Source organism: Dermochelys coriacea, chromosome 2, assembly GCF_009764565.3.
Source record: "Dermochelys coriacea isolate rDerCor1 chromosome 2, rDerCor1.pri.v4, whole genome shotgun sequence".
In the NCBI taxonomy this organism is placed as follows: Eukaryota; Metazoa; Chordata; order Testudines; family Dermochelyidae; genus Dermochelys; species Dermochelys coriacea.
This window is the reverse complement of record NC_050069.1, coordinates 121739014-121756538: the sequence shown is the minus strand read 5'-3', so window position 1 is coordinate 121756538 and position 17525 is coordinate 121739014. Positions and strand designations below refer to the sequence as shown.

The 17525-nt window shown below is 38.3% G+C and overlaps 1 protein-coding gene across 7 annotated transcripts in view; it reads left to right on the top strand.

The window, feature by feature from the left end:
• EXOC2 (exocyst complex component 2) overlaps positions 1-17525 on the top strand; it is a 194455-nt gene that overhangs the window by 84690 nt on the left and 92240 nt on the right. For 6 of the 7 annotated variants that reach the window (XR_005290923.2, XR_006279050.1, XR_006279051.1 and 3 more), the window contains exon 12: positions 11640-11765. The exons of the other annotated variant lie outside the window; for it this stretch is intronic. Coding sequence is in view for 2 of the 6 variants with exons in the window: in XM_038388646.2 (XP_038244574.1) it covers positions 11640-11765 (126 nt within the window). In the remaining 4 variants the exon portion in view is untranslated. The remainder of the gene's footprint in view (positions 1-11639; positions 11766-17525) is intronic. 7 annotated transcript variants of the gene reach the window in all.

Below are 17525 nucleotides of genomic sequence, written 5' to 3'. Positions count from 1 at the left end.
GCTGCTACTCTGAAACCTGTAAAGGAAAATTGTAATTCTTCAGATTGAAAAATTACTAAAACTGAGCTGTAACCTGTCTCATTAGAAGTTGCTTTTTCAATCCAAGGAGAAATAATCCTCAATAGAGTCAAACTTTAATCAATACCTCTTCTGAAATCCTTTTAAAGAATTTTAGTTGAATTTTACTTGAATGACATGCCTGGTACAGTTTGATTCAGAAATAAGGCCCCATTTAAAGGTGGCTCAGACAAAATCTCATTGTTTATAGAGAGAAAAAACAAATAAAGTCAAGGTACAGAGAATTTTACGGAACAGATGTATGCTGCAGAATAGTTTCACAAATAAGTTTTAAAATACAGAAATTAAGTAATTGTTTACAGGGTTTAAATTGTTGACCAGTTTGTAGACTACAGCAAAACTACTTTTTAAGTATATTGCCTGTAAAGCTTTAATGAATTTACAGAGAGTAACATGCTGGATATATAGTGTGTATGTGTGTGTGTGTGTGTGTGTGTGTATATGTATGTATGTATGTGTGTGTGTGTGTGTGTGTGTGTATATGTATGTATATGTATGTGTGTGTGTGTGTGTGTGTGTATATGTATGTATATGTATGTGTGTGTGTGTGTGTGTGTGTGTATATGTATGTATATGTATGTGTGTGTGTGTGTGTGTGTATATGTATGTATATGTATGTGTGTGTGTGTGTGTATATGTATGTATATGTATGTGTGTGTGTGTGTGTGTGTGTGTATATGTATGTATATGTATGTGTGTGTGTGTGTGTGTATATGTATGTATATGTATGTGTGTGTGTGTGTGTGTATATGTATGTATATGTATGTGTGTGTGTGTGTGTGTATATGTATGTATATGTATGTGTGTGTGTGTGTGTGTGTGTGTATATGTATGTATATGTATGTGTGTGTGTGTGTGTGTGTGTGTGTGTATATGTATGTATATGTATGTGTGTGTGTGTGTGTGTGTATATGTATGTATATGTGTGTGTGTGTGTGTGTGTATATGTGTGTGTGTGTGTGTGTGTGTGTGTATATGTATGTATATGTATGCATAATCCATATTGTGTACTGTATGTAAATGTGTTTATATAGCATATACATATATGTTAATATATATAGAGAAAATTCTTCTCCCAGTTATAGGAGCATGCACAGAAGACTACATTCATAATTACTTACTATATAGTAAGTGTATGTCTGAGTGTAGTAGATGTCCTCACAAGACATACACATGCTTTATATGCAAGGGCCTGATTTTGAGAGGTTCTGAGCACAGACAAAGAGTGTGGGTAAATCTCAAATGTAACCATTCTAATATTCATATTTTATGCCACTTTATCACTTAAATATAGGTGATGTAAATTAAATATTATAGTATATTTTATATTCAAATAGCATAGGAAAATATTAAAAAGTGACTTTAAAAATCCTGGAGTGATGAATATAAAAATCTTCAGTTACAAATTCTGCTTTATTTTATCTTTTCATGGTTTTACAGTTGTAGATATAAAAAGGCTTTAATTACATTTGCAGTCTGTTAGCGTGGTTGGGTAGGTGGGGAGAATGTAGTAAATTGTAATTTAAATCTTTATTTTTCTGGGTTCCTGTAGTTAAATATACACTTTGGCACTGTAGTCACTAACAAAGATGCTCTACACAGATACTGTGTTTTGGAACAAAATATTTCTGTGCCATCAAAGATGTGATGCATTAAAAAAAATTGTATGTCAAGAATGTGTATTTATGCTGCATATACACTATCTAAAACCTGTTCCTGCAATGCGAATCCCTTAATTTCTTGAAATTCAAATATAAGATACTAAGAATCTCAGGTTAAAAATTGTAGAATGTGTGTAAAAAAAGTAAACTTGTAATTCCAGTAATTTCTTTTGAGGTTTTAAATATTTACTGAACATTAATATCTCCATTCCATACTTTGTTCTTAAAATAATTCATTGTGTTATATTCCATGGCTAACCTAGTACTTGTGCTCCTAGAGAGGAGTTGAATATGGAAGAAAACTTGTTTGTAAGTTAACTTCCACTTTTCAAGATTTATGTTTAGTATGCAGTCTTCAAGCGCTATCTTCTGGTCAGTTCAGAGCAAGATCGGCTTTGCTAATGTACTCCAGATGTTTATTAGTCCTGGAGGTATATGTGCTGCTGTTGTTCCCTGCTGCTCTGTTATACTTGCTTATAATGTCAGACAACCAATTAAGAAATTAGTTTGTGTTAAACTTTCTTTTCCTGGTACTACTGCAACCTGATGATGTGGTTTCTAGAGGAACAAGAGAGTATTCTTTACACTATCTTCTGTTGGTGAATAAATAAATCATTTGGGTTTTTGTAGTGTATCAGTGGCAATAGAATTTTACAACTTTCAATCATTTCTGTGTAATATCAGGCACACTATTTTAAGTGAACTTGCCTAAAGATCATTTTGCAGATGGTCTATTTTTCTTAACTAATTATGCCAATTGAATAAGCATTGTCATTTTTAGAGATTGCCTATTTACAAGAAATTTCTCACATTTACAAGGTGTGTGGATGGTGAGGGCAGGAAATCTATTTCAATATGTTAAAGCATGGTATTTTCACTTTCTCCTATATAATGAAAAAGTGGTTTCTGTGTTAGAGAAAACAGTGTTAATTTAAAAAATATATTAAAAAGCATGTTTAACTGGAAATATTTATGCCTACTAAATAACTTTGAATTGTCTTACCTTCTTCTTCTTTACATTTCATAAATTTTGTATTTGTTTGAATCCTAGAAGTAATGTCAATGGAAAAGTGTATGCCAATACCAAAGAATTATGTTAAGCTTTTAGAATTTCACGTCTTCTGTGTTATAGCCTACCTCCTTTGGCCTTGGGGAAAAATGTATTACATAATTTGTACTTGCCCCTTTATATTGTTTGGGTTTTCATTCTGTGCGAGAGAGTAAATTCACCCCCATTCAGATTATTTAATTCCAAAAATGTTGCTAAAATGTTGTTATAGATGTCAAGTTTTTCTAAAATTAGAATATTTGGGTATACCTTTTAAAAAAAAAAAATAGGCATAAAAGTTGTGAACGCAAAAATTTCATATCCAGGTACAGATCTCTATTGTCTGTGCAATTGCATATTTTACATGCACAGTTAACTGTTCGCATTTACATTGTACATGCCTATTTTAAAAATGTTTGCCCTTGTATCAGACATATTTGGGTACAAGAATTACTGATCTGCCAGGTCGCACATGAGAATAGCCAATTACCAACCCATGCTGGAGAAATAAGACTAATTAAATTATGATAACATCTCTAAATTTTCTGATCAAATCTCACAGCAGGGAAAGAAAGTGTTTGATTTCAGAAAAGCAATTTGTAGCACATACTTCTAAACAAGCAACTCTTGAAATATCTGATACCGTCTCCAGGTCCATGACAAATTTTGTTTTCCATGAGAATGTCTTACTGGCTACATGTGTCCAGCATATTTTAGGATTTACAAGTTATCATAGAGGGTCTGCATTTTGAGGGATGTGACCTGCCTTTTGAAAAATGTGACTTAGAAAATGGATGAGGCCTTACTTCCTTAAAATGACTTGTGAGCAACCCTGAGATTTTCAGGGGTGTGTACACCTGCTTTGACAAGAAACTAGCTAGGCCTCAGTCTTACCCTAGGAAGTCTTATTGCCCTAAACACAGACATTCTGTACCTCCAAGAAAGCATCAACGAGGAAAACATTGACCTCCCATGCATAATCTTCACACCTGACAGCATTCTCAAGGCAGCAAATTTTACTCCTCAGTTGGGAGCTGTGAATGATTTCTAATAGATCTTATTATTTCAGCCCCATTTGGAGGCCATCTCTTTCATTTTCATTCGGTTTAGAGTACCATAATGACAGACTGTTGTGCTACGGAGGTAGTAGAAGTGGGATATTCCATTCAGTTCCACGCTTTCCTCATCCCTGGTCAGAGATCCCTTGTGACATCTATCTCTTGGACCAGTAGAAGAAGTTTCACCATAATTCACAGGGAAGAGGTTACATTCTCACTATTTTCTGATACCAAATAAAAATGGAAAATGGCACCCAGTTCTGTATTTGAAGACATCAGAGCAATTTCATCAACAAATTCAGGATAAGGATGATAATTCTAGCTTCTGTGATTCCCTCCCTAAATCCACAGGACTGGTATGCAGCTCTCAACCTTCAGAAAGCTTATTTCTATATAGCCAGCCATCCCGCCCACAGAAGAGGATCTAAAATTTCAAGTGGGCAACTACAATTACCAGTTCAGGGTTCTGCCATTTGGACTATCAGTGGCACTCGGGGTATTCATCAAATGTCTAGTTATAGTGGCATCTTACCTGAGAAAGTAGGGAGTCATAGTTTAGCCGTTTGTGGATGACTGGCTTACTCAAGGGAAATCTCATCAAGTTGCTGATTCCATTGAGCAGATTCTGTGTCTCTTTGCCTCTCTAGGACTTAGAGCCAATAAGGAGAAATTGCTCTTAGTTCCCATTCAAAGGGCATGTCTACACTACTGGCTGGATTGACAGACAGCAATCGATCCAGCGGGGTTGATTTATCGTCTCTAGTATAGACACAATAGATCAAATGCTGATCACTCTAGTGTCGACTCTGGTACTCCGCCTCAAGGAGAAGTACAAGGGGAATCGATGGGAGAGCGTCTCCCATCAACACCGCAGTGAAGACACCACGATAAGTAGATATAAGTACGTTGACTTCAACTACGTTATTCACGTAGCCGCAGTTGCCTAACTTAGATCGATCTCCCCCCATAGTGTAGACCAGCCCACAGAATACAGTTTGTAGGGGGGTAGTCTTGGATGCAGCCACAGCAAAAGCTTACTTACCTCAAAGAAGATGGTGCAGCATAGAAGAGAGTCAACTACAGGTACATCCTTCAACATCTGTGAGAACTTGCTTCAGGCTTCCAGGGCACATGATCTCCTGCACTTACATAACTCAGCATGCCAGACTTTGTTACATGAAAGAATATTTGAAGACAGTATATCCGCTCATCACATATCACCTAGAGTAGAAGTTGCAGGTCACCCTAGAAGTCCTATTGTCCTTAAACTGATGGAAGGATTCTGAAAAGTTTTGCAAGGGAGTACGCTTCTCTGCACTGTTACCATCCAGGATTCTAGAAACAAATGCCTCCAATATAGGATGGGGAGCTAGACAACTTACAGACTCAAGTCCTCTCATCTCATCAGGAAGCTCATCTTCATATAAATGTTCTGAAACCAAGAGCAGTTAATCAGGCTTGAACAGCATTCCTTCCAATTCTCAGAGGATTATCTATTTAGGTCTTCATATGCCCCCATGAGGCAAACCAGATTTAAGGGCAGTCTGAGTAACCATGAGGATTTTAGAGCCCTTTGATGATTCGAGCTTGAAACAGAAAGTTAGTCTTAACCTTAACTATAGTAGACCAGGCAGTCTGCTATAATTTGGTAGCACCCACTTCTGTTAAATTAGTCACAGTGGAATAAGTATGGATAATCACTTAAAGAAGAAGAAACAGTTCCTTATCTTACAGTGACTGTGGTTCCTCGAGATGTGTTGTCCAGATATATTCCATGGCCTGCCCATCTTTCCCACTGCTGCAGAGTCATAATACATGGATTCTGTAATAGTAAAGGACTTCAAGGGTTTTTTCAAATATCATGTCAATAGTAGCGGTGCAGCTCAACAGGCAAAATATTTTAGTGTTCCCTTCCCTTGATTATTTGCTACTGCAGTGTTGCTCCCTGGAACTAACTTCACACGCAACTTCCAAAGCCATAAAACTCTTCCTCAAATTGGGCCTACAATTGAACATTCAAAAATCCCCTGAAACCCCTGTGCAACACTTAAAATTCATAGGAGCTCATCTCAATTCAGTAATGGTAAGAGCCTACTTTCCCACCTCACAGGTTTGTGGCTCTTTCCAACATAACCAATACATAGATTCATAGATACTAAGGTCAGAAGGGATCATTCTGATCATCTAGTCCGACCTCCTGCACAACGCAGGCCACAGAATCTCACCCACCCACTCCTACGAAAACCTCACCTATGTCTCAGCTATTGAAGTCCTCAAATCATGGTTTAAAGACTTCAAGGAGCAGAGAATCCTCTCTCAAGTGACCCGTGCCCTATGCTACAGAGGAAGGCAAAAAAACTCCAGGTCCTCTCCAATCTGCCCTGGAGGAAAATTCCTTCCCGGCCCCAAATATGGCGGTCAGCTAAACCCTGAGCATATGGGCAAGATTCACCAGCCAGATACTAGAGAAAATTCTTTCCTGGGTAACTCAGGAGATTAGGCCTATTTACCCTGAATATTTAAAGATCAACTAATTACTAAAATCTCATTATCCCATCATACCATCTCCTCCATAAACTTATCGAGTTTAATCTTAAAGCCAGATAGATCTTTTGCCCCCACTGCTTCCCTTGGAAGGCTATTCCAAAACTTCACTCCTCTGATGGTTAGAAACCTTTGTCTAATTTCAAGCCTAAATTTCCTGGTGGCCAGTTTATACCCATTTGTTCTTGTGTCCACATTGATGCTGAGCTTAAATAATTCCTCTCCCTCTCCTGTATTTATCCCTCTGATATATTTATAGAGAGCAATCATATCTCCCCTCAACCTTCTTTTAGTTAGGCTAAACAAGCCAAGCTCCTTAAGTCTCCTTTAATAAGACAAATATTCCATTTCTCGGATCATCCTAGTAGCCCTTCTCTGTACCTGCTCCAGTTTGAATTCATCCTTTTTAAACATGGGAGGCCAGAACTGCACACAGTATTCTAGGTGAGGTCTCACCAGTGCCTTATATAATGGTACTAAAACCTCCTTATCCCTACTGGAAATGCCTCTCCTGATGCATCCCAAAACCACGTTAGCTTTTTTCACTGCCATATCACATTGGCAGCTCATAGTCATCCTATGATCAACCAATACTCCAAGGTCCTTCTCCTCTTCCGTTACTTCTAATTGATGCTTCCCCAACTTATAACTAAAATTCTTGTTATTAATCCCTAAATGCATAAGCTTACACTTCTCACTATTAAATTTCATCCTATTACTATTACTTCAGTTTACAAGGTCATCTAGATCCTCCTGTATAATATCCCGATCCTTCTCTGAATTGGCAATACCTCCCAGCTTTGTAATCATCTGCAAACTTTATGAGCACACTCCCACTTTTTGTGCCAAGGTCAGTAATAAAAAGATTAAAGAAGATTGGTCCCAAAACTGATCCCTGAGGAACTCCACTGGTAACCTCCCTCCAGCCTGACAGTTCACCTTTCAGTAGGACCCATTGCAGTCTCCCCTTTAACCAATTCCTTATCCACCTTTTGATGTTCATATTGATCCCCATCTTCTCCAATTTAAGCAATAATTCCCCATGTGGTACGGTATCAAATGCCTTACTGAAATCTAGGTAAATTAGATCCACTGCGTTTCCTTTATCTAAAAAATCTGTTACTTTCTCAAAGAACAGGTTTCAGAGTAGCAGCAGTGTTAGTCTGTATTCGCAAAAAGAAAAGGAGTACTTGTGGCACCTTAGAGACTAACAAATTTATTAGAGCATAATGCATCCGATGAAGTGAGCTGTAGCTCACGAAAGCTTATGCTCTAATAAATTTGTTAGTCTCTAAGGTGCCACAAGTACTCCTTTTCTTTTCTCAAAGAAGGAGATCAGGTTGGTTTGGCACGATCTACCTTTTGTAAAACCATGTTGTATTTTGTCCCATTTACCATTCAATGTCCTTAACTAATTACTCCTTCAAAAATTTTTCCAGGACCTTGCATACTACAGATGTCAAACTAACTGGCCTGTAGTTACCCGGATCACTTTTTTTTCCTTTCTTAAAAATAGGAACTATATTAGCAATTCTCCAATCATTCGGTACGATTCCTGAGTTTACAGATTCATTAAAAATTCTTGCTAATGGGCTTGCAATTTCAGGTGCCAATTCCTTTAATATTCTTGGATGAAGATTATCTGGCCCCCCGATTTAGTCCCATTAAGCTGTTTGAGTTTCGCTTCTACCTCAGATATGGTAATATCTATCTCCATATCCTCATTCCCATTTGTCATGCCACCATTATCCCCAAGATCCTCTTCAGCCTTATTAAAGACTGAGGCAAAGTATTTGTTTAGATATTGGGCCATGCCCAGATTATCTTTAACCTCCACTCCATCCTCAGTGTTTAGCGGCCCCACTTCTTCTTTCTTAGTTTTCTTCTTATTTATGTGGCTATAGAACCTTTTACTATTGGTTTTAATTCCCTTTGCAAGGTCCAACTCTACTCGACTTTTAGCCTGTCTCACTTTATCCCTACATGTTCTGACCTCAATAAGGTAGCTTTCCTTGCTGATCCCTCCCATCTTCCACTCCCTGTATGCTTTCTGCTTCTTCTTAATCACCTCTCTAAGATGCTTGCTCATCCAGCTTGGTCTACAACTCCTTCCTATGAATTTTTTCCCCTTTCTTGGGATACAGGCTTCAGATAGCTTCTGCAGCTTTGATTTAAAGTAATCCCAGGCCTCCTCTACCTTTAGATCCATAAATTCTTCAGTCCAATCCACTTCCCTAACTAATTTCCTTAATTTTTGAAAGTCATCCCTTTTGAAATCAAAAACTCTAGTTGCAGATTTATTTTTGTTAATCCTTCCGTTCAGTTTGAACTGAATTAGCTCATGATCACTTGAGCCAAGATTATCCCCTACAACCAATTCTTCTGTGAGGTCCTCGCTACTCACCAAAATTAAATCTAAAATGGCATCCCCTCTAGTCAGTTCAGCAACTACTTGATGAAGGAATCCATCAGCTATCGCATCTAGGAAAATCTGAGCCCTATTATTATTACTAGCACTGGTCCTCCAGTCTATATCTGGGAAGTTAAAGTCTCCCATGATCATGGAGTTTCCATTAGTATTTACTTTATTAAAAACATTAAAAACGGATCTGTCCATATCCAAATTAGATCCCGGAGGTCTATAGCACACCCCAATCACTATCGTAGGAGAGGGTTACAATACAATCCAGCTCAGCCCTCAAATCCCGGTCAAGAATGGTCTTCAGTTTTTGGTGCATGTGGCAGCTGGTACCTTCGTTGTAGATCACACAAGACTACCTTCAAGTGTGTCTCAGGACTGTTTATTCATCAGACACAGTTTAAATAGTCTACTTTCCATACCCACCTGCATAAAGGAATCCCTCAATTAGTGAAAAGACCATCACAATGTTTGAACAGAAGTCCCCAGAGGTCATATTAATGATGGATATGTCCTTGCTAGGGTGGGGAGCGCATCTGGACACTCAGTGCCCAGGGCAAGTGAACATTGCAAGAAACCAAGCTACACATCAATCTGCTGGAACTCAGAGTGATCAAATATGCCTGTCTCCAGTTTGTACTGTAATCAGGGGCAAGTACATAAAGATCTTGACAGACAATATGTCACACATGTTTTGTATCAACCAATCAATCAGCAAGGAGGAGCAAGATTCCCTCCCCCCGCTGCGCCCAGGCTCTTGAGGTTTGTAATTTGTGCATATCCACCTACATATGCAATCAGATCATCATCACTGCTGCTTTATTTTCCAGGGGTTCAGAGTGTGACCATGTATACACTCAGCAGGTACTTCTTCCAAGACCACAAGTGGGAAATAGATTCCAGCGTGTTACTCCATATATTCCAGCAATGCCTTCCCCAATAGACTTATTCATCACAACGATAAACAAGAGATTTGCCAAGTTTTGCTCCAGAGGTGGGCTGGGTCCCCAATCCCTAGGGGATGTTTTTCACCTTCACTTGGTCTACTGTACACTTTTGCACAGATTCCTCTAATAGCCAAAGTTCTACTCAAAATAAAAAAGGACAAAGCCAGAGTCATCCTAATAGTTCCAACCTGGCCCATACAAACATGGCTTCCTTACCTGATACAGCTGCCCGTTTGCTCACCAGTCACTCTTCAGGAGAGCCTTCCTCATCTCCTCTCCCAGGAAAGCGGGAAGATCCTTCACCCCAGTCTCAAAGCGTGATTGGTCGATGATTCATGGGGTTAGAAATGACCTGCTCAGAAGAGTTAGAGAGTACTGTTACACAGCAGAAGAGTTACTCACTACATATGCTCTCAAAAATGGACCAGATTTGTCTGTTGGTGTGACCTCAAACATATTTCACTGATGACCTCATCGCTACCAGATGTACTGGACTATATCCTAACACTAAAAAGTTTGGGGCTATCAATGGGCTTTGTTAGAATCCACCTGGCAGCAATCATGGCTTTCCATTCTCCAATAGAGAGTTATTCTACTTTTGCCCACCCAATGACAGTGAGGTTCCTCAGGGTGATCATAGATCTTTTTCCCCCCAGTCAAGCATCCTACTTCGGTTTAGGGCTTGAGTCTAGTTCTTAAATGCCTTATGTGACCACGGTTTGAACTGATGGTTACCTGCTCACTTCTCCATTTATCAATGAAAATGACATTCCCGATAGCCATCGTGTCAGCGTGATGAGTTGGGGAAATAAGGGCCCGTATGTCATGCCTCCCTTTCACAGTATTTTTAAGGACAAAGTCATGTTGTGATCACACCCCAAATTTTTACCTAAAGTCTCCTCAGAGTTCCATATTAACCAACCCATTCACCTGCCAGAGTTCCACGGTAAACCTCACCTAGATAAACAAGAGGCACTGTTGCACATTCTTGACATCAGAAGAGCCCAGACCTTCTATCTGGACTAAACCTTCATAAAGACCCCAGAATTGTTTGTCTCACTTGCAGATAGATCAAAAGGGTCTGCAATTTCTAATCAAAGATTTTCCATGTAGATAACTGACTGCATTAATCCTTGCAATGAATCTCATAATAGTCAAACACCTTTGGACATATTAACTCTCTCTACACGGTCCATTTCCATCTGTATGGCATGTTTCAAAAACATGCCCATTATTACTGAAATATGTCAATCCGCTACTATATATATATGAGCACTATGCAATAACTCACAACTCTGCTTCCAATACAGTGTTTGGCTCAGTTGGACTGTTTCATACTAGACTACACTACAAAGCCCTCCTCCTCCTTAAAGTGGAACTGCTTGGTAGTCCCCTAGAGTGAAGCACTCATAGGGACACTACTTGAAAAAGAAGAAATGGTTGCTCACCCTGTGCAGTAACTGTAGTTCTTAGAGATATGTGTCTTAGAGATATGCTCCACTATCCGCCATACTTCCCCTCTGCTTTGGAGTTCTCTGCTATATGGCTTCATGGTAGAGAAGGAACCGAGGGCGGTTCACTCATACAGTGCTATATAACAACGGCACAGGGCTGATGAGCACACATGTGCAGGCCGAATGAACACTGCTATGAGAAATCTCTGATCAGATGTGCAAGGAGCCCAAGCACACCTACAAGTGGACAACCATAGGGCCGCACATCTCGAAGAACTGTACTTACTGCACAGAGTGAACAATCATTTCTTTCTTAGGTTGAAGACATATTTTTATTACATAATTTTGAACCCAGCACAGTCCTTCTGCAAATGAAATTGGGGTTTCATAAGAAAATAAATATATTAATAACTGTGTCACTGTTTTTCAGGCAATTCATTGCTACATAGCCCCATGCTAGACCTGGATAGTGATGTGCGTCCGTCTCCACTCGGTCATCTCAGTCAGACTACTTCACTGAAAAGGGGCAGCAGCTTTCAGTCAGGTCGTGATGACAGTAAGAATCAGTTTCGTTTATAAAATAAAAATCTACTTCTGACAAATCCCTAGGCCTGGTATATTTTACTATGTGTTCCCCAAATATTAAAATTTGACAGAGGGTAATCATATTCATTGTTTTAGTATGTTGACAGAAAATGAGCCACCAGTCCATAACAGAATAATATACATGTATGAAAGTTATTTTCATATTCTGCCTTACTACTCTGTAAAGACAGAAGTTTCTTAAAGGTAAATTGCAAAGCGAAAAGAGCGTGTGCTTAGTATAAGATGGGATCAGTCAAGGAGGAGCCCACAAAACTGGACAGTTATCCTCCCCTTATAGATAAGATCCTAAATAAAAAATCCCTCTCCTTCTGAAGCAGAAAACATCCTACCAAATCATCCTTCCCTTGCTGAGATAAAAACTAGGTCCAAATCCAAGTCTCCTTTTCCAGGTTACAATCAAGACAAAAAAGTCTCTTTCCCTGTTGAGTTCAGTCTTTTCCCCACACATTAGGAACTACTTTCCTATTTTTATTATATCAGTCTGTTGGTCTCTGTAATATGAACCCCAGCTGCATTTAAATGTTCCCCTGTTACTTAACACCTCCAGTCCTGGTTCTGTGATCCTATAAACCCACCAGGGAAAATAAGATTGCATGCCTTGGTTTTACCTGGCTGTCCATAGCCAAGCTCCCTGTTATCTCCCAGGAACTGGATGGGCAGCATGAAAACCAATTTTTTTTAAGTTCCCATGATGTAGAAGTCTACGTCCCATTGAGCCCCAGGTAGTGAGGCCACAGGTGGCTGAAACTTGAATTTGTATCTTTTCCAGGCCTTCATTACAGGGAAGAGAACTTTTAGTCAGACTTTTTAAAACTTTGTGGTAGGGTTGGGGGGTTGTTTTGGCTTTTGTGTAAGGGCAAATTCTGATGAACAGTTGTTATAAAAATTCAATATCCACACCTTTTCCTTAGAAGCTGAGGAAGCTATAGCTAAGGTTTCATTCTATTGTGGTGTTAGTATCCCGCTTAAATATCCAACAAAAGCGGAGAAATAAAGTCTTGCTATTTCTGAGTTAAAAACAAGCCAGGTAGGTAACAAACTTTGAATCTATCTTTTATACATCATAAAGAGCAGTAAAGGGAGAATCATTTTTTACTAGGGCTGTCAATTAATCGCAGTTAACTCGCGCGATTAAATTAAAAAAATTAATCATGGCTAAAAAAAATTTAAACGCAATTAATCACAATTTTAATTGCACTGTTAAATAATAGAATACCAACTGAAATGTATTAAATATTTTATATGGTATTCTACATTTTCATATATATTGTATTCTGTGTTGTAATTGAAATCAAAGTGTATATTATTTTTGCTTACAAATATTTGCACTGTAAAAATGATAAACAAAAGAAAGTATTTTTCAATTCACCTCATATAAGTACTGTAGTGCAATCTTTTTGTCATGAAACTTAGAAATGTCGATTTTTTTTGTTACATGACTGCACTTACAAACAAAACAGTGTATAACTTCAGAGCCTAGGAGTCCACTCAGTCCTACTTCTTGTTCAGCCAGTCACTAAGAAAAACAAGTTTGTTTACATTTAAGGAAGATAATGCTTCCCTCTTCTTATTTACAACATCACCAGAAAGTGAGAACAGGCATTTGCATGGTATTTTTGTAGCCAGCATTGCAAGGTATTTACATGTCGGATATGCTAAACGTTCATATGCCCCTTCATGCTTCGGCCACCATTCCAGAAGACATGCTTCTATGCTGATGACGCTCATTTTAAAAAAAAGCGTTAATTAACTATCTGACTTAACACCTTGGGGGAGAATTGTATTTCCCCTGCTCTGTTTTACACACATTCTGCCACATATTACATGTTATAGCAGTCTCGGATGATGACCCAGCACATATTCATTTTAAGAATACTTTCACTGCAGATTTCACAAAACACAAAGAAGGTACCAATGTGAGATTTCTAAAGATAGCTAGAGCTCTCGACCCAAGATTTAAGAATCTGAAGTGCCTTCCAAAATCTGAGAGAGACGAGGTATGGAACTTGCTTTCAGAAGTCTTAAGAGAACAAAATTCTGATGTGGAAACTACAGAACCCAAACCACCAAAAAAGAAAATCTACCTTCGGCTGGTGGCATCTGATTCAGATAATGAAAATGACCATGTGTCGGTCCACGCTGCTTTGGATTGTCACCAAGTAGAACCCGTCATCAGCATGGATGCATGTCTTCTGGAATGTTGGTTGAAGCATAAAGGGACATGTGAATCTTCAGCGCATCTGGCACATAAATATCTTGTGACACCGGCTCCCACAGTGCCATGAGAACACCTGTTCTCACTTTCAGGTGACATTGTAAACAAGAAGCGGGCAGCATTATTTCCTGCAAATGTAAACAAACTTGTTTGTCTGAGCAATTGGCTGAACAAGAAGTAGGACTGAGTGGACTTGCAGGCTCTAAAATTTTACATTGTTTTATTTTTGAATGCAAGTTTTCTTGTACATAATTCTAAATGTATAAGTTCAACTTTCATGAAAAAGAGATTATACTACAGTACTCGTATTAGGTGAATTGAAAAATACTATTTCTTTTGGTTTTTTTACAGTGCGGATACTTGTAATCAAAAATAAATATTAAGTGAGCACAGAACACTTTGTATTCTGTGTTGTAATTAAAATCAGTATATTTGAAAATGTAGAAAGCATCCAAAAATGTTTAAATAAATGGTATTCTGTTATTGTTTAACAGTGTGATTAATTGCAATTAATTTTTTTAATCGCTTGACAGCCCTATTTTTTACCATTGTAGTTTATCTTTATTCTTTAACTGCAAGTGTATAACATTGTTTTATATTCTCTTTATGCTGAATACTCACAAGAAAAATATAAATTAAACAGAACCACCAAAATATCCGCATGCTAAAACGAAGTAACCACATGACTTTATTGCTGTCACCATTGTCCTTCCTCACTCCAGCTCCGTGATTAAAATTACTTTTCAAGCAATGTGGGATAAGGCAATGCTTTGGCTTTTTTTTGGGCAAAATGGCTAGCACACTCTTGGTTACTATAAAAATAGTAATAAATTCTGCAGGATAAAAGTCAAGATGCTATCGTTGCTTACATATTTTGCAAAGGACAGTCTGTATGGGCTGGTCTCATCAAGCCCCTTGTTAGTCTCATATAAAAGCCTAAGCTTCTTTTTGACTTTGTTACTAACATGAACTAAAACATTTTCCAGCCATACTATGAAGCTGCCAAAAATTCTTCCATAAGAATTCTAAAATAGTCTTACCCATTCCTTTTAGTTTTGTTTGCCTGTGCTACCTGATGTTCTTAGAGAAAAGGCTTTTGATTTATATTATTTTTTTGCACTTAGATCATGGAATGGAGGTACTAGTGACTATTATCCTTTTCTTTGCTTATTAGCCTTGGTTACATGTAGTTTCTCTACATTTACATCGCAGAAAGTTCGATATTAAAGAGCATATTTAGGCCAAAACTTGATGATGTTGCTCAGAGGATTCGCTGATCTATGTTATTCACTAGCATGATGCATTATTATGGCTGCAGTGAATTCTGGAACAAATTCAAAGAAAGTTGAATACAAACTAGCTAATTCAAATTACATTGACTCTGGCTTGATTAGATAGATTTGCAGGGAATTTTGAATTATGGCTGCAGTTACACCTTTAACTCCACAATATTTAGGTCCTACAGCATACATAAAGGACACCATGCACTGATCTTGGACAGTAATCAGTGTTTTAGGCACTAAAGAGAGATTTGTAGGATTAATAGTCAGAATAATACTAAATGTGTAGTTTGAGAAGAGTGTGACTAGTTTTAAAGTACAGCATATTGTGCAGCCACAGTAATGACTACTTAAGGTTATTTCTATTATAAGGTAGATTCTTGAGCCTTCCAAATTCCCACCCCAGAAATCCCCACCTGAAATGTTGCATCTTTTGTCCCTTGGCAGCAGAGCTGGGCCTTCGCGCTCACCCACAGTGTTGTACATTTCAAACATAAGCCACATTCTTCAGTTAAATTCTCACATGTGTCACACTAATATAGATAACCTGTCTTAACCAGTTAGCTGACAATACCTGTTGTTTAAAGGAAATTGCAGGGTGATTAGGTCTACACGACTCAGTTCCTGAAAAAAAATGGGACAACCAGGACATCTCTGTGTTCTAGCTATCATCCATTGCTGGAACAGGCCTTTGGCCCATTAGGCAGCTGGGCATAGATTAGAGCAGCATGTGTGCTACCTCAGGCAGGGAGATCAACATAAAGCCCAGTTTCCTCCTTATTCTGGCAACAGGAATAAGAGTTTCTAATCTGTCTGTCCTCCACTGGAGGATACTGACTTGATTATCCAGGGGTTCTATGGCCAGAATTTGCTAGTGTTGTGAGATAAAGTAACCTCACCCCATCACCAGCCCAGTGCAGACTCAGATTGAGTCATTTTTTTGAAATTGGCAAAGAACATAATTCTTTGAAGGTACAAATATATATGTAAATTATATTATGTTACAATTAATTATTTATAAGAAGTTACAAGCATTTATGGTATGACCCTTGTTTGAAGGCTGGGCATTGGGGCAACATGAAGGTTGTTTGCTGAAGCATTCAAAATCTTATTTCTGTTAGAATTTAGTTATGCCAGAGTAATGCTCCAGACAATATTAAATGGTCACTGTGCTCTTTCTTTTCAAAAAAATGCCCCTAGCCACTAAATTCCTACTTAGGTTGTTATCTCTTTACGAAGGAAGATCTTTGTACATTATCAGCAAAATGAGAACTTCAGAGGGCGGGGGCAGAGAAAGAAAGCACAAATGCACCTCGCTGCCAGCAGTTGATCTAGATCATCAGAAGTGGATGTCACAGGAAGCACAGCTGTGTCCCGAAAAGCTTCATGACTCATCACCAAAACATTTAAGTAATTGCTGGGGCTCTGACACAGAGTGCTAATCAGCCAGTTTTATATGGGCTAATGTTTGTCTGGTGACTTTCTATGCTATATGACCAATATTTTTGTAATAGATTAAAGACCAATACCATAAGCTATCCAGTAATCTTCCATGCTCCCATGGAATCATGTAAAGTAGTTTCACACTCATTAACTGTGTAATTTGTGAAAGACCTAAGACTATACAAGAAAATCTCAGGTCCACTTTGTAATCAGTTTAAAGGTCTTTGACTTCTTTGCACCCACATAGTTTGCTGGAATCTGACATAAAAAGTATGCAATGTTTATTTACTGATGCAGAATAGTTTGCTAAGAAACATAGCTGTGATAATCAAATGGAGAAGACAAACATGATTGGAGGTGGAAGTTTCCTGTCTCACCTCCACTTTCCATGCTCATCCACTCTCTCCTGTATTTCCTCTTTCCCGTCTCTCACCTGACAAGAAAACGGGAGAAGATCCACCTCTTCCCCTATGTTCCCAAAGTTGTGACTCTATTGATGTCTAGTGATGGGTAAGGTACCAGGCTTATATAGAGGTTTATGCAACTTCAGATAATTTTTCTCTTATTTTTTGGTCTCATGTCCAAAGTGAGAAATGCTACACTTACTTTTATTATGATTTTTTGAACTTCTAATAGTACTGGTCATCCAAGAGTCTCAAATTGCTTTACAAATATTAATAAATTTAGCCTCCCACCTACAATGTCAGTATCCATCCCCATTTTACAGAGAATGAAACTAAGGCTTCGCTGATGAAATTGTGGCGAGGTTGAT